At 40.3% G+C, this 17,490-nt stretch overlaps 2 protein-coding genes across 2 annotated transcripts in view; both read right to left on the bottom strand.

Moving 5' to 3' along the window:
* Window positions 1-6,683, bottom strand: part of LOC101846033 (atrial natriuretic peptide receptor 1) — an 81,863-nt gene extending 75,180 nt beyond the window's left edge. Inside the window, exons 1-2 of the mRNA XM_035972534.1 lie at window positions 6,652-6,683; window positions 5,881-6,016 (exon numbers count right to left, since the gene is read on the bottom strand). Of these exons, the coding sequence (XP_035828427.1) occupies window positions 5,881-5,956 (76 nt within the window). The 5' untranslated portion in view covers window positions 5,957-6,016; window positions 6,652-6,683. The remainder of the gene's footprint in view (window positions 1-5,880; window positions 6,017-6,651) is intronic.
* A 564-nt stretch (window positions 6,684-7,247) lies between these two features.
* The window catches only part of LOC101846250 (retinal guanylyl cyclase 2), a 58,107-nt gene continuing 47,864 nt past the window's right edge, over window positions 7,248-17,490 (bottom strand). The window contains exons 5-10 of the mRNA XM_005108903.3: window positions 16,617-16,785; window positions 15,454-15,563; window positions 12,359-12,502; window positions 9,350-9,464; window positions 8,428-8,574; window positions 7,248-7,270 (exon numbers count right to left, since the gene is read on the bottom strand). Of these exons, the coding sequence (XP_005108960.1) occupies window positions 7,248-7,270; window positions 8,428-8,574; window positions 9,350-9,464; window positions 12,359-12,502; window positions 15,454-15,563; window positions 16,617-16,785 (708 nt within the window). The remainder of the gene's footprint in view (window positions 7,271-8,427; window positions 8,575-9,349; window positions 9,465-12,358; window positions 12,503-15,453; window positions 15,564-16,616; window positions 16,786-17,490) is intronic.

The following is a 17,490-nucleotide window of genomic DNA, read 5'->3' as shown; positions in this document are numbered from 1 at the left end:
TGTGTGTGTGTTCGTGAGTGCTTGCTTTCTTGCTTGCTAACTTGCTTTAGTCTACGTGTCCACCAAAATAAGATCATTTCCAGGTCATGCTAATGTACGAAGTTTTTGCACGGTGTAGAAGCGACTCAAAAAGATCCACGTCCACCGACATCAGACCAACTAAACCTATTTTTAGCCCAGTGTGTTATGATTACGAGAACAACAGACAGCACTAGCGATTTATTTACCTTTTTAAAAAACTAAAAAGCAACAAATTATAATTATGGGAAAAATTGTTGGTAAGTTGGGAGGATGAGAAGAAGGGGGAAAAAAGCTGTAACTGGGATTCGAACCCACGCTCACAAAATAATATTTTGCGTTTCCAACGCAGACACACTGTTCACTCGGCCATCAGAACTTTCATCAGCAAAGGGTAAATTAAGCTTTATATTTACAGCACTGATTCGGGAAAGGCAAAGCGACATAATAAATCGAGATGTAGATCTAAAATCTAGGCCTAGATCTAGTGGACCTGTAGATAAGGTCTGGAGAAAACTAAAAATTGGCGGAAAATTAGAAGCACTAAACATTAGAGAACGTAAATCTAGACACGACCTTACCTAGATTCTTGGTCTAACATGGCCTATTTTTAACCCTCCTGAAAACAAAATAATATAGATCTAGATCTAGGTCAAGTGCTTTTATTAATTTTTTTCTGCTGTTTTTCAGCACAAATCTGCTATTGTACAACATATTATAATGAGATACAACTTTATTGATCATGTAAAGTGCAATGAAGAAGCAAAAATGTACTTAAAGATGCAATTTTCCTTCCAAAATGAGTCGAATCGAGGCCAGAGTATTACTTAATGTATTCATGGGTCAAAATGGACACGTGACTCAGCCTTGTTGTGATTGGCTGCAAACCACCCGATCGCGCGATTCGCAGGCCAGAAAACAAACGCGTTTGTTTTTGTAGGTCACTGATTGCGTCGATCGGTTTGTGCCACGATGGCCGCCCTCAATTTGGCTAGCCCTGACTACCCGATGGGCCCGACCCGGCCCGACCCGACCCGATCGCGTATGTGGGCACCCCCTATTAGAATTACAAAGTTTTATTATAGCTCACATTTTTGGGGCCGTTTTGAGTTACTATAACTATGCGATCAGACACCAATAAATCTTCTCTCTGCTCTGTCAGAAGTGTAAGAGTATTTAGAGTCGTTATAAGGACATTTTAAAAATTGCTTTCGAAAAGTTTTTTTAGTTTTATTAAGAGTTTTACGGCCCTTGCACAACAATAAGGTCATATAAAGGCCGATGATTTGACGTGTTACATGAGAGCAACAAACACAAAAAAGGGCTCGTGGCCTAGAGGTTAAGGCGTTGGCCTCTCATTCAAAGGTCCCAGGTTCAAATCCGGGTTGCGACATAAAAAAATTTTCTTCTCTAAAATAGTCTCCTTTCACCTCCTCTCCTGCTCTCTAGCAATGTTCTGTTGTCTGCTTTCGTCTGCTCTTTCTGCCCCCACTCCCTCTCCTCCTTTGCCCCTTCCTCTGGGCTCCTGACTCTTTCTGCAGCCTTTCTACTGCTACCCCCTGGCTCCTTACTGCTGTCTTTCAGCCACAACCCTGGTCTTCTGGTAGGAAAGATCTACACCTAGCCTTCCCGGACAAGGGCGAAAAATCTCGGCGGGTTCGTGTGCAAGTTGCGCACGTTAAAGATCTCTTGGTGGTCTAAAATCGATAAGAGTAGGCTTCGGCCGCCACCCGCGCAAAATTCTAAATTTCCTACCAACTGAAAAAGTTTCATGTGTCACGCGCGCTCATATGACTTTATGCAGTTGAGAGTGCCGTAAAACACACACGAACAAAAAAGGGTAACGTTGCTGCATAATTCAATCATCACTGTCGTTAGCAGTGTTTTCAAAGGTTCCACGTACTCCTGATGGTTTTCCGTGCGAAAGATGACTGTTTAAAATGAAACATAATGTTATACAGACTGTTTTGTTACGTTTTGATTTCAAGTAATACAATACCCGGATCATGTGGTTCATTCAACAGGGAATTCTCTAAGGGCCATTCCAAATAAACTGACTCTTAATTTTACTCCATGTTTTCTGACTAACCACTGGTACGACTGCTCTAAACAAAAGTAAAGTTTAACGCAGGTTATTAACGTTGATAATTGAGACGAGTCAAATTTTATTTTCTTGTCAGCTGAAAGTTTTACGAAGTTCAAACAAATACTCGCTTTACTATGTTAACAAAAATATTTACTAAAAAGAAATTAAGTTAAACTTTTGAAACGTCTGATGGATTTGTTGCAAAAATTTTTTTTGCTGTCATAAGGATGGCTTTGGACGTGTTAGGTTTTGGGGTCACCAAAAATGTCAAAGAAGTTGAATTTCCCACAAGCAGTCTTGTTTTGGCAATGTGTTCACGAAGCAATTTTACGAACGAATGATAGCACATTTGCAGCGAGGGGAAAAGTATAAGTTATCCACGGGTGGCTCGTGGGGCTAAAAAGTGGGCGTGCACAATTAAGCAATACCAGGTTGAAGATAGTCAAGGGCATAGTAAATGGAATGGTAGGATCTTTGGGTTGGTGAAGGAGGACCTCATGCTTTTATGTTCATTCTTTTTACTTGTCGCTTTCATTTTCTTAGCTAAACATCCATTTCTTTATCCTGCTTTGGAACGTAAGGATGTCACGTTCATCTCCCTCAGATTCACGGTCACAGAATCACGTAAAATAATGGCAAGACAATGAACCAATCACAATTCACTTGAACACTCCGCTGGATTGCTCTGGGAATCACATAATTTTGGCAAAGAATAATAGTGTACAGTCTATCGTTTTTATTTTAAGACAGTCTATTTTGGGCTATGTCTCGAGGGTGCACATTTGAAATGATATTATTATTAGTATCAATGTACCGCCAAATTTGCTACGGGTGTCGTCATGGCGTGGGTTATCCCAAAGAGTGATTTATAGGTCAGGTTGCCACTGTTTAATATTATCCTATTATATTTAGTTAAAGCGTGAAGACTTTGGTATGACATAGTAGATGTTTTACGGCGTTTTTGACACTATGAGTGACAGTTACAGCGCCCGAGAGAACTTTGTTTTGATACTATATTTGGCTAGTGTTTGTTTCTGGCTTCTTTTATTTCATGTTCGTGGGTGATGTTCGCAATAGTAATAGAATATTAAACAACGTTGGTGTGGCACTGCACGACCGTGCTCTATGGACGAACCGGGCCTGAAGTTATACTTCCGAGTCACTATTTAATTTACTCAAATATGTGTTAAAAGTCGGAAAACATTTTAAAGCATGAAATTAGAGCTCTGTTGTTGGGCTTTAATGCTAGGAAAAATCAGATTCGATTACTAAGCTGTAACAACAACCAAAACAACAAATATTATCAAATTATCACTTTCCTTCTAGGAAACAAACATACATTTTGAGGAATTCTTGCAGTGTTTTTCAATGGTAAAATGCAAGAACATATTATTTTTCAAACGAGAACTTCGAAATGTGCAACAATGAAACAACATTTTCGGTGGCCAAGAGAATAGGATCTCAGGCTCCCAACCGTAAGGACATGGGTTCGAATCCTCCCATTCTACTGCATTTACAACAAAAAATTAGATCACTTAATTTCAAAAGATTAGAGGTGTTGCAAGAGAGTCTTCTTCTTTTTCTATCCCATGGTTGGGGCAACCATGGGGGGCACCACTGCATCTAAAAACCAGCTCTCGCCATTTATCTTTGCCCTCTGCTTTCCTCAGATTGTCACCTATCGTCTTTCCTGTCCACTTTGTAATGGTGTCCTCCCATCTCCTTCTTTGTCTTCCTCTCTTTCTCTTTCCGTGTACGATTTCTTGTAGTATTGTTTTGGCAAGTCCTGTGGATGTTGTGACATGCCCATACTATTTTAATTTTCGTCTCCTCACTCTGGTCAGTAGATCTTGGAAGTGGTTATTCCGACCCCGAATGAGAATAACCTACGTCTCGCTATTCTCACCCCTTCCCTTGTTTAACCGGAAATGACCCAAGAGGGATCAGAGCTGAGCTTAACGGGGCTAATGCTCCACAGGGTCGTGTTGGTGTCCAAATAGACATACATCTAGATTTAGTCAAAATGAGGGTTGTCAAATTGGAGCCAAATCCCAGAAATTTGTCTCTTTTGGATCGCGTCTGGCCCGGAAAATTTCATTTGGCTCTGGCTCTTTTTTTTTTTTTTTTTTTTGCTCAAAACTCCAAATGTTGAAGAAGAAGGAGACAGAAGAGGCAAGAAAAGGAAAAGAAAAAGATAGTATAAAAGAAAAAACATGAAAGTGAAGAAAAGAGCTTGGAGTGTTTAAAACTATTAAACTAGTTAACACGATTTAACGCCCTCGTCCATTTGGTCTGAATAATTTACAACCCTTCAACCGTCGAGCGAGAGCATGGTCTCGAGCTCCTATCTCGTTGCGTTCATACATGCTCTCTGTTCCTGGAACCATAATGTATTGTGTGTAGAGAGGCCTGCCATCGTTAAGAGTGTAAACAACGAATGGTGCGGCCGGTCCCACATCCCGACCAGTGTCGGTAGTGAGCTTTTATTTTACTGGAGAGGCGAAAAATGTTTTTACATTATTATTATTCGTTCCTTACCACATTCAGTAAGCCACCAAGGGCTCAGGTGATTTTATCGGCCTGCGAGAGATCAGGAGGGAGTTCTCGCCTCATTCATGCCCACACCGGGTGGGAGCTATTCACACCGGGGGGAGGGGGGGAGGGGTGAGAATAGCGAGACATGGGGGTTATTCTCGGGTGAGAATAAAGGTGGCCGTTGGATCTTCATGCTGCCCCACTGCGTGGGTGATTCTGCTCCGCATCTCAGCATGTGAAACGTGGTCTTTGTATGAGATGTCAAAGAGTCCGCAAGAGAGTAACAAACGCAAAAAAATATAATATATACACACAAAGGGAGGAGAGATTAAGACGCGACGCGATAGACGTTTGATATAAACGAAGGAGCAAACCACACTAGAGCACCCAGTTCTAGGGCTGGATCCTGCTCGCCAAATTTGAGAGTGGCGATTCGCGATTCAGTCGGCTTCAATGAATCGCGAGTACGCGAGCGCTCGTGGAGCTGTGGCAGAACACTGACTGAAACGGAACAGTGTCATGTCAACGCCACTTGGCGAGCGTGAGTCCCACTCTTGTTGTTCCGCCATCCTCTCCGCCCCACACCCTTTGTTGCGCTGCTCTATAAACTGACCTCAATTAGTGACCCCCATAAATTACCCCCCCCCCCCAAACCCCACCATTCGCTACAAAAAATGGCTCCATAAAATTCTTTCTGTCTATTGGTTGGACCCCGTTCATTTAGTTTTAATAGGGGGATTGGACTATACCATCTTTTGTAAAATAAGCTAAGTGTTCCGTTCCTTTCTTGCGCTCGTGACTCTACTCAGCAGTAGGTTAAACAAGCCACAAGGTGGTGACAGCGACAGGGGAGTGAATCGGGAATCGTTTGGCGATACTGTTCCACGTTCCGCTGAAGTGAACCGTGAATCGCGTTCCGCAGGAAAGAGTGGCGACTCAGTTACGTTCTCGCGCTCGTGACCCAGCCCTAGCACCCACCACCCACCTACATGGTCATCATTATCATCCGGTGCCTTGCCGAATGGCATGGGCGATCATGGACCTCCACTTCACTCTGTCTTGCGCTGCAGCAATGGTGGCTGTTGTTCTTGCTGCTCCTAGCCATGTTGTCATCTTGTCCAGTACCTTTTCCCTCTGTCTGCCTCTGCCTCTCTTTCCATCAAACTTGCCTGTTGTTACAATGTTTTCTAATGCTTTTTTCCGCATTGTGTGTCCGAAGAAATTACCTACGTGGTACTCACCTCTGAATGTTGCTCCGTAGCTGTAGTTAGCCAGGAGAGCCCCGCGGGTTATGGGGATACCCATAGAGAGGCTCATGTTAAAGGCTCCAGCTATGGCGTAGATACCGTCCGATACGAGGAGAGGGTGGATTCCTTTCTGAAAGCGGCGTAAAAACAGTGCTTTGGTAGGGGTTTTGCTTGGTTGAGGGTGGATGTGGAGGGGAAAGGGAAGGGGGAGACGACAGGGACTGTTAAGGGAAGAGAGAGAGAGTGAGAGAGAGAGAGAGAGAGAGAGAGAGAGAGAGAGAGAGAGAGAGAGAGAGAGAGAGAGAGTGAGAGACAGACAGACAGGCAGAGAAAGACAGAGAGATAAAGAGAGAGAGAGAGACAGAGAGAGAGAGAGAGAGAGACAGAGACAGAGAGAGAGAGAGAGAGAGAGAGAGAAAGAGAGAGAGACAGAGAGGAACACAGAGAGATAAAAGGAGAGACAAAGAGAAAGAGAAAGAGAAAGAAAGAGAGAGAGAGAGGGAGAGAGAGAGAGAGAGAGAGAGAGAGAGAGAGAGAGAGAGAGAGAGAGAAAGAAAGAAAGAAAGAGCAAGCGAAGGTGCGAACGAAAGAAAGAAAGGCAGAAAGAAAAAAAGATAAAAAGAAGGAAAGAAAGAAAGACAAACAGACAGACAAAAAGACAGAAAGAGAGAAAGAAAAAGAAAGAAAGAAAGAAAAAGAGAAAGAAAGGAAAAAGAACAACCACCCAGTAGGAACAGAGGAGATAACCAGAGACAACTCACAAACCTCATAGTTGGAACATGACGTGTTATTCGGGCGGGGGGGGCCCACGGCCCCGAGGTTTCTTTTTCAAGATTTCGGGGATTTTTCCTTTTCCTTTCTACCGTTATCGGTATGTTTTTTTAACCCGGAAAAATATTGTTTGGGAAATATTCTACACATCGTCCCTTCAGTTTGCGGTTTTATTGATAATAAAATGGCTGCATGCAAGGGATAAACGTGTGTGTGTGTGTTTGGGGGGGGGGGGGGGGGCATTTAGGATGTTATGCTTTGTGTCTGTTTAGTAAAATCTTTTTGTCAACAATTTTTTTCATGAATTATTATCATCATCATCATCATCATCATTATTGTTTAAAAAGCAGAGCTTTACAGACAAAAATATAAATATAAAATGTTAAAAATGTGTTTTATTGAATCGGCGAGACGTTTTACCAGGTAAGCTTCCTCAGGAGCAATCATATCACCATCATCATTATCAACAACAACAACAAGAACAGAAATCCAAAAGCAATAGCAATCTAGTACAAAATCACAAGAGGAGGGACAAGCAAATGAAGAAATAATTATATTCAAGGACAAAGTAAAAAAGAAAAATTAAAAATCTAAATGCCACCATACACCAAGACTGGGAACAAAACGTACAATTGATCAAGAAAAAACAAAACAAAAGAAAAGCAACAAAAAACAAACAAACAAACAAAACAAACAAACAAAACAAACAACAAACAGATGCATGATAAGAATGTGAAAAAAGCACAAAAATGAATTAATAAAAGCAATAATATTAACAGAAACCAAAAAATAAAGCAATCAAGCAAACCAGGGGCGAAGGCTAACTTGTTTGACAGGGTAATCAAAGTGAAACGGGACCAGATATGGCCTGGGGATATCACACAAGAACCTTGCTCGAGGCGGCGACTCAGAGTTGTGAATGAAAACAAATCCGGAATTCATTATTGTATGTTCAACCGCCAAAATAATCGGGAAAGTATCTAATTAAATATCAATTCCAACTAAAATTAAATTTAACTTTAGATGTGAATACACAAACACAAAGCAAAGAAGCAGAGATGTCAGTACTAGATCTATGTTATAGATCTACCAGGGAGTCTAACTCCTTGGTAGAACATGACAATTATAATTTTTTTAATTTCACATTTGGCTGTTTTTTGTCTAGCCTTTCGCGGCCACGAGCCTGTGTCATAATCGAGGTCACGATCTGATTATAGGGCAGTAAAAAGTAGAGGAGAAAAAAAGAGCACTTGAAGCAGTCGAGAGATTAATAGGAGCTAGTTCCCCTCACATCTGTGAGGTAGACTCGACCAGTGTAATAGTTAGCCTACCTAATCAGTTCTTCAGACTAATTATAACTGTGGCCCGAAAGGGGTGAACAGGGTATATGTGGCAATGAAACAGTTTCGACCATTATGCATATGTTCCCTTCAACTCTGTTGGAAGACTCTTCCAGTCTCACTTTAAGCTTACTTAATCAAAGCTTGTGACTGCTTATGGAGTGGCCCAAGAGGGGTGACAGGCTATTTCTGTGGCAATGAAACCGTTTATAATGTTAGGCATACTGTTCATTATTGATTATGAACGTCTTTTTACATTTAATTTATGAAGTATGCGTTTATGGGTGAATTTGACTGCGACAAGGTTTCAAAATTAGGAAGGGAAGCAGTGATTATTTGATTATATAGACCCTTCGCCTCTGAAGAAAACAAGGAATCGATCAGTCAATTACCAAATAAATAAATAAATAAATAAATAGATCGTCCATACCATCAAGGAATGTCAGATCCCCCGTGTGGGCGGAGCTCCCGGCGTAGTCCACTGACAGGAAGGCGTACCGTCCGTCTCTAAGCCCCGCCCTGTCTGCCTGTCGCATAAACTCCAACATGGCGTCAGAGTACATGAGCAAGACAAACACTGAAAAGGGGGGGGGCGGTGGAGGGGGAAGGGTGGGAGAGGGAAGGGGGGAGGGGAGGTGAGTTCGGGAATGGTGGGGAGAAGAGGGGAGAGATGGGAAGGGAAGGGACGGAGCGGGAGAGGAGGGTGGTGGAGGTTATAAGAGGAGAGAAGAGATTATAAGAGAAGAGAGGAGGGGGAGGGGAGAGGAGAGGAAATTTTTATTATCATTATTATTATTATTATTATTATTATTATTTTTATTATTATTATTATTATTATTATTATTATTATTATTATTATTATTATTATGATTAGAGTAGTAGCAACAGCAGTAGCAATTGTAGTAGTAGTAGTAGTAGTAGTAGTAGTAGTAGTAGTAGTAGTAGTAGTAGTAGTAGTAGTAGTTGTAGTAGTAGTAGTAGTAGTAGTAGTAGTAGTAGTAGTAGTAGTAGTAGTAGTAGTAGTAGTAGTAGTAGTAGTAGTAGTTTTATTATATTACAAAAGGGAACACAACCGATCAAACAAATCCGAGTGACCTCATGACCTCTCGCTTCCATTCTTAAGCACCTCGACAAAGTCCTGGCTCTTGGTGAAGGTAACACAAACATACACACACACACACACTCACACACTCACACACACACACACACACACACACACACACACACACACACACACGCGCGCCGCGCGCGCGCACGCAAACACACACATACATACACACACACACACACACACACACACACACACACACACACACACACACACACACACACACACACAAAATCCAACTAACCTCGTGACCTCTCGCTCTCGTTCTTCAGCACCTCAACAAACTCCTGGCTCCTGATGAAGGTCACTGACTCCAGCGACAGTCGCATCACCTGGACCGACTTGGAGCCGATGCGAGACTGGGAGGGGGGGGGGCGACGAAATAATAATAATATTTTTATTAATAATAATAGTAATAATAATAATAATGGTAATAATGATAGTGATGGTTGGTTTTATCCACCGCTTTTACCCTTTTGGGTGTCGCGGAATAATGATAATAATGATAATAATGATAATAATGATAATAATGATAATGATAATAATGATAATAATAATAATAATAATAATAATAATAATAATAATAATAATAATAATAATAATAATAGTAATAACAACAACAACAACAACAATTATGCTCGATGTTGTGTACCGCACTGGTGGGTACATTGAGCACTTGTAAAACATTAAATACAAACTTGATCGTACAACACATGAGCCCAAAGTCCAAGCTAGAGATCTCTATTGTTTTTCATTTTTGAAATATAGCGTGATGAATTGGGAGTACTCTTTTTTTAAAATCGCCCTGTAGATTGCTGCTATACTAACTTTTATGTGCTAAAAACAGCTTGACATTGTGAACAACAATAATATTGTGGGGAGTCCTGGCGAAATTAGGTGTGTGTCAAATTTAGGGACTCAGGAAACCGATATTTTCCCACTATTTCACAATTTCAGCAATATTTATGGTTGCTTTTTGTGACTTTAGTTTTGGCCGGGGGGGGGGGGGGAGGGGGTGTATCTACATCATTTATGTTCATTTAAAACATATTCCTGTATGAGATTTCACTGAAGAACATTGATCAAATTCACAACAAATGTAAGCTTAGATATAATTTCGACTTTTACTCAGTATACATGGGTATTTCTTTCATTAAAGGCGAGTCATATGAACAGGCTTTAAGGTTACACAAGAAACTCCCTCTAAATAAGTGAACGAATGAATGAATGAATGAATAAATGAATAAATGAATAAATAAACTATAAACAAGCACATAAACACATAAATACATAAATACATATATATATATATATACATATATATATATATATATATATATATATATATATATATATATATATTTATATATATATATATATATATATATATACATACATAAATAGAATACATGAATACATAAGTACAAAAACACCTAAATACATAAATCCACAAATAGATAACACACAGAAATCCATTTATAAACATATAAAGAATGAAATATTTTTTTGCACCGAAATGCACCCCAGGGAAACAATGCTTTCTGAGTACCAAAGTGATGAGATTTGAATTGTTTACCAAAATCTAAATACATGTAGTGGCGGACTTCAGACCTTAAAAGCAGATTAACAAATCAATAATTCTGCTTCCCAAGCGATTTGCACTAACAAATATTTTTTTAAAAACCAACCCCCCCCCCCCCCCCAAAAAAAAAAAAACCCTCCAAAAAACAAAACAAATAACAGCCAACAACAAAACACAAGTCTGGGAACTGTGACTTTGATTAAATATTTTAGTTTTAGGAAAACAACGGGATATAACTTCGAAAATAAACAGTAAAATAATGTGAGGCGTGTTAACAAAATGGGTTACTTATCGCATTCCGCGTATGGAGATGTCCGAAAATCATCATCATCATCATCATCCAGTGCCAGGTCTGCGACAGACATCGGAAATCATGGATTTCCATTCATTCCTTTGCTCGGATGCTCTCAAAAAAGCTACGTTCCCTGATCTTTCCCTGTTACCCATTTGTTTAGGTTCCCTAAGTATGTTGTTCTGGGCCTACCCCTGCCTCGCGTGCACTCAATTTTGCCAGTGAGAGCTAGATGTTCAAGACCTTTATGTCTATTCAAGTGTCCCAAAAACTGCATTTGTCGTTTCCTGATTGTTTTTAACATTGAGCGTCCCACGTGGGCTTCATCAAGCACTACCTCATTTAATTTATTTTCCTTCCACGATACTCTTAGCAGTCTCCTAAGAAACCACATTTCTGTTGCTTCTATTTTATGTTCATTGTCTTTAGTGATTGTCCCGCATTCACAGCCATATAGAAATGTTGACCAAACATAGCATTTCAGGACTTTCATTTTGGTGTTCATTGAGATGTTTCTATTTTTCAGGATCGGGCTCATTTTTATTGAAACTAGCCTTAGCCATTGTAATTCTCCATTTTATTTCTGTGGAACATTTGGCGTCAGATGTTATCATATGTCCTAGATATTTAAACTGTTGGACTTGTTTGATCTTTTCACCTTTGCTTATGAGATTACAACTAGGGTTTGCTGCTTTTTGTGGATATTACCATGCATTCTGTTTTCTTTACAGTCAACAATAATCCTTTACGTTCACTTTCTGTCCGAAAATAGAGACATCAAATGTTGTAGAGTTCAAACTGACACCTTTTTTCATACGGTATACGCGTCTTTTATCATGTAATGTAATAAACTGTTCAAACCCAACCAATATATTTCTTGTATATTTCTGTGTTCTAAGGGCTGAAATCAGAAGATTTTACTCATTTTGTCAGCACACCTCCCAAATAATGAAGTTGGCCTACTTTATAGCTTTTTCGTGTCTTTTCGTTTTAGTCTTGTGTGTTGCAGTTGTCTTTTTTTCTACCATTTATTCTTTTTCTTCACCCAGGCTCTTATTCTGTTTCTGTCACTCTCTAATGCCCCTCCCCCTCTCTTTCTCTCTCTCTCTCTCTCTCTCTCTCTCTCTCTCTCTCTCTCTCTCTCTCTCTCTCTCTCTCTCTCTCTCACACACACACACACAAATACACACACACACACACACACACACACACACACACACACACATTTTTTTCTTTTTCTCTAGCTCTTTCTTTTTACCACTCCACTGACCCACCCCCAAAAATCAAAATCAAAACTAACGAAACACAAACAAACAAGTGAAAAGATCAGATAGGGACGAGATGGAAAAAGAGGCAACTCAAAAGAAAAAATTAAATACCTCAAACTCTGTAAGAGTCTCCTGCCAAACGGGCGTTGTCATGGTAACCAAAGTGACACGCGGCCATTTGTAGTGAGCAATCACTTCCGCAAAGAAGGCCTCCATGTCTTTGAATGTTGGTGTGGTACGTCCAAAAGTTGGGAACTGGAAAGAGATGGAACAAAATTACACGAGAAACAAAATTAAATGAGGTAGGAACAAAATTAGATGAGGAGAAAAATTAGATGCCCGTCTAGTTTTTATTTATTTTGTTTTTCTTTTTATAAATAATTATTTAAAGGGTAGTTCAGTGCAGATTATGCTTACTTTATTAGTGGATAGAATCGATATATCTCCAAATGATTGAAGGTGGCAGGGAGAGTGAGCAAAAGAGATAAGGGAGAGGGAGTCTGTACCTTCTTTTCTTTGGGGGAAGATGGGGGTGGGGTGGGGGTAGAAATAGGGGATAAAGAGAGAGGAAGAAGAGAAGCAGGAAATTAAAAGGAGAATCTGTACGCTCATACACATAGACACAAAATACACACGCACACAAACACACACACACACACACACACACACACACACACACACACACACAGAGAGAGAGAGAGAGAGAGAGAGAGAGAGAGAGAGAGAGAGGGAGAGAGAGAGAGAGAGAGAGAGAGAGAGAGAGAGAGAGAGAGAGAGAGAGAGAGAGAGAGAGAGAGAGAGAGAGAGAACCAGAGTGATTGTGAGAGAACGATGAAGAGAGATGAGTGTAGAGAGGAACAAAGATTAAGAAGAGGATAGCTAGATAGATAGATAGATAGATAGATAGATAGATAGATAGATAGATAGATAGATAGATAGATAGATAGATAGATAGATAGATAGATAGATAGATAGATAGATAGATAGATAGATAGATAGATAGACACAGCAAGAGATAGAGAGAAACAAGGGGGTATTGAGAGAGAGTGAGAGAGTGTGAATGAGGGAGAGATAGAGACAGAGAGAGAGAAAGAGGGAGAGAGAGAGAGTGAGAGAGAGCGAGAGACAGACAGATAGAGAGAGAGACAAAGAGAGAGAGAGAACCAGACTTTAACAAAATATTTCACAAACTCAATTAAACGCAACCAGAGAAGTGCATGGCTTGAACAAGCAGATTATGGGAAGAGCGGACGATATTTGAGAGGCTTTTGTTTATCGATATCTTATATCTCCTAAGCGTTTCATTTTCATTATATTATAGCCACAAAATTACAGAGAAATCGAATAAACTCCAGCAATTTTTAGTTTCACATTCATCGCATTATTTACTTTATTCGTTCGGTCCCTCTTTCTTTAATTCGTCACATTTCTCTTTATTCTCTAGTGTTATACACTCCCCCCCCTCTCTCTCTCTCTCTCTCTCTCTCTCTCTCTCTCTCTCTCTCTCTCTCTCTCTCTCTCTCTCTCTCTGTCTCTGTCTCTCTTTCTTGTGTTCGTGTACGCGCGAGCGCGACAGAACATTTTTAGGGAGCAGGAAGGGAGTGAAAAAAGTAGAAAAGTGTCCATCGCTATCCGGATTCGAACACGGGACCTATTGAATGAGACGCGGAGACCTTAACCTCTCAACCACGAGAGCCCCCTTTCTCCTATGAGCTATCGGTTTTTTTTTCTATTTGTTTTTCTTCAAGTCTGTCTTTATTCTTTAGTGCACCTTTTCTTTTGTTTTGGTTGGTTTGTAGCTCTGTTTTTCTTTCTTTGGAGAGAGTTGGTGATAGGTGAGGTGTAGCAATATACCGAATACAGTTTTTAAAAATTACAAATTAATAAAACATACAAAAGAATAGAAAGAAATTCTAACGCAGTGTTCACGCAAGCTTCACGGTCTGGGATTTGTTTTCTGTATTGTTTAGTGGGGTGGGTTGTGGTCTCCTTCCTTAAAATATTTCCTTTTGAAAAAAATTGAGAAACCACTCCTTGCATTAAGACTTTATATCAACTAGTTTGTGAATTTGTCTTTTAGATTTCGTCTCCATTCTTTTGATATGCAATGCATCCCCATTCCAACAATGTTAATACACTCTAATACAAGGGCGAACACACTTTTACGTTTTTTTTATTTCACAGAATGCTGTCAAGCCCGATTTTTAAAGGTTAATCTTAAATAATGACTATATTTCGGGTGACCCTGACCGTAAAGGAAAAAATAATGTGTCAGATGACGCAGGTTTATTGAGCTTTGAATTAGCCTGTTGCATCCGTGGGTAGTGCAAGACTTAAGCGCGTACGACGGTTGGGTGAATACGTTTTCAAGTTTATTTAGGACTATACTTGAGGCAGCGTGGTGTAATCAGGCTCTCGTTAATATTTGGGCACATCGAGTTATTGGTATGATCTTAAAGCTTGTTCACTTGTCTTTTTTTGGATTTAAAAATATCCCTTTATCTTAAATACAAGTTCAGATATTTGAGAATGAAGGAGGCGGGGGTCACCTGTCTTTAGAGGTAAAATTAGTGAGAAAATGGCCGCCAAAGAGTAGTTATTTCCTTAGCTTATGAGTTCGTGGTAACTGAAAATTTAGATCTTATGTGCCTTCAATCAACGTTTTTCAGAAAAATCCACACAGAAATGAGTTCTAAATGGGCATGAAAGGTGTTGAGCCCAAAAACAAAAATTTGATAAAATTTCACAAACTAACGGAAATGCAAGTTTCTTCACTTTGATTATTTTGAAGAGAGCCTGATTCCACCACGCTGCCTTACAACGCTATGTGTATATAATACGTATCTACACCAATCGTAACCCGATTCTATCTCATACCGGGTGCCCATTGGCACGATTGGGTCGTGTCTGGTCGCTTTGCTAACCAGATTGAGTGCGCAAAGCGGCTATCGTGGCACAAACCGATCGCCCGACTCAAGGCATCCAAAATAAAATTCCGGTCGGCATCCTCGGCTGGACTTGTCACCTAAAAAAAACCAAACGCGTTTTTTTTTTCATTCAGGCGACAAGTCTGGTGATCGACCCAACCCGACCCGACCCGACCCGCAATGGGCACCTCGGTATTAGCTTACCTCCTCCTCCATGGCGCTCATATGACCTTATGCAGTTGCGAGCGCCGTAACACCTCTACTATAACTAAAACTTACCTCCTCCTTGTCATCAAAGATGGAGCTCTCGCAGCCGTAAGAGATCATGAGTACGTCATAGTATCTGGCCAGTCTACCTCCAGGCTGGCACACTTCGTCACAGCTGGGGCCTGTGAAGGAAAAGAAAAAGAGGTGACACTTTAGTTTTGTTAGTTAGTTATAGTAGAGGTTTTACGGCGCTCGCAACTGCATAAGGTCATATGAGCGCCAGAAGATTAGAGGTGTTACAAGAGAGTAACAAACAAAAAAGAAGAAGGGGAGACAAGGACGATAGATGTTTGATAGGAAAGAAGAAGCAAACCACACCAGAGCACCTGCCAACCTTTAGTTTAGACAAAGATCGTGTATAACAAGATAGTTCACTTCTGTCTTTGAGGCCAATTTTTTTTTTTAAAAGGTGTCCTCAAAATTGGGTGGTGCCCTCTTTGAAAAAGAGCGGAATTTGCGAACAGAGTTACCCTACTAGTGTAAAAAACAATAAAAGTGAAACTGACAAGCTGTGCTTTTCCTGTTCTTCTTCTGGAGAAACGAAAAAGATCTTCAAAACAAAGACTACAGTGCCATCTGAACCAATGCGCGGACTTTCGCGGACACTTTTTTGGCTGAGTGAACAATCTTGTTATGTACGATTTTTGGTTTAAGAAAGAGTTTTAAGACACTTTCCTTGCAAAACAATAAGGTCTTATAAGAGGGGAAGGTTAGAGGTTTTCTCTTTCTCTCTCTCTCTCTGCCTCTCTCTCTCTCTCTCTCTCTCTCTCTCTCTCTCTCTCTCTCTCTCTCTCTTCCACACATATACCCACGTACACCAAATACACATACGCTCACTCACACACACAAACATCCTGCTTCCTACAAATTGGCACACACTAAGACACACTTACTCACTCACACACACACACTCAAGCACGTATACACATAATACAAACACCCCGCTTCCTACTGATACACACGCACACACAAACAAACAAACAAACAAACAAACACGCACATACAAGCACACAAATACATAAATATATTTTCCCCTACCATTTACCTGCCCACTCCCCTAAAACAAAACAAAAAAACAGACCAAAAAAACAACACAAAAAACTAACCAAAAAGCAACCACCCACCCCCCAAACAACAACCCCAAAACAAAAAAACAACATGCCAAAACTACTCACCAACAAAAGCGTCCTGCGCCAAACCATGCAGATGCTCCCCACTGCGGGAGAAAATATCCAACATAGCGGCGAAGGCGTCCGAGGGGTCACAGGGTACATCGTCCAAGAGATACTGAAAGACGTAGTCCTGGTCCGTGATGGCGGAGTATTGGGGCGAATCGTTGATGCGCTGAGGGGGAAAAAACATTTTAAATAAAAAATTACATATTTTTTATTGCTCCCAGAAGGGCAATTTGGTTTACTATGGCATGTATACATACGTTCATAGGTATATAACGTACGTACGTAACGTACGTACGTACGTATATATACGTAGGTCTACATATCAGTCAAACTCTTATTCATTTTATTAAGAGTTTTACGGCACTTGCAACCCAAGAAGGTCATAAAATGTGCCGAAAAATAGATGTGTTACAAGAGAGTAACATACACAAAAAAGAAGGAGGAAAGATTAAAACGATAGATGTTTGATAGGAAAGAAGGAGCAAACCACACCAGCGCACCCGCTAGCTACGCACAATTTAAAACAAAACAAAACAACATTTTATTGATCCCAAAAGGGCAGTTTGATTTACAATGGCATACATACAAACGTACATACGTATATAACGTTACGTACGTACGTACGTACGTACGTACGTACGTACATACGTACATGCATATGTACATACATATACTCGTACATACAAATATACATACATACGTACACAAATACAAACGTACATACGTACATGCATCCATGCATCCATGCATCCATGCATCCATGCATCCATGCATCCATGCATCCATACATCCATCCATACATACATACATACATCCATACATCCATACATACATACATACATACATACATACATACATACGTACATACATC

This window comes from Aplysia californica, unplaced genomic scaffold, assembly GCF_000002075.1.
Source record: "Aplysia californica isolate F4 #8 unplaced genomic scaffold, AplCal3.0 scaffold00732, whole genome shotgun sequence".
Lineage (NCBI taxonomy): Eukaryota > Metazoa > Mollusca > Gastropoda > Aplysiida > Aplysiidae > Aplysia > Aplysia californica.
This window is presented reverse-complemented; position numbering and strand designations above follow the sequence as displayed.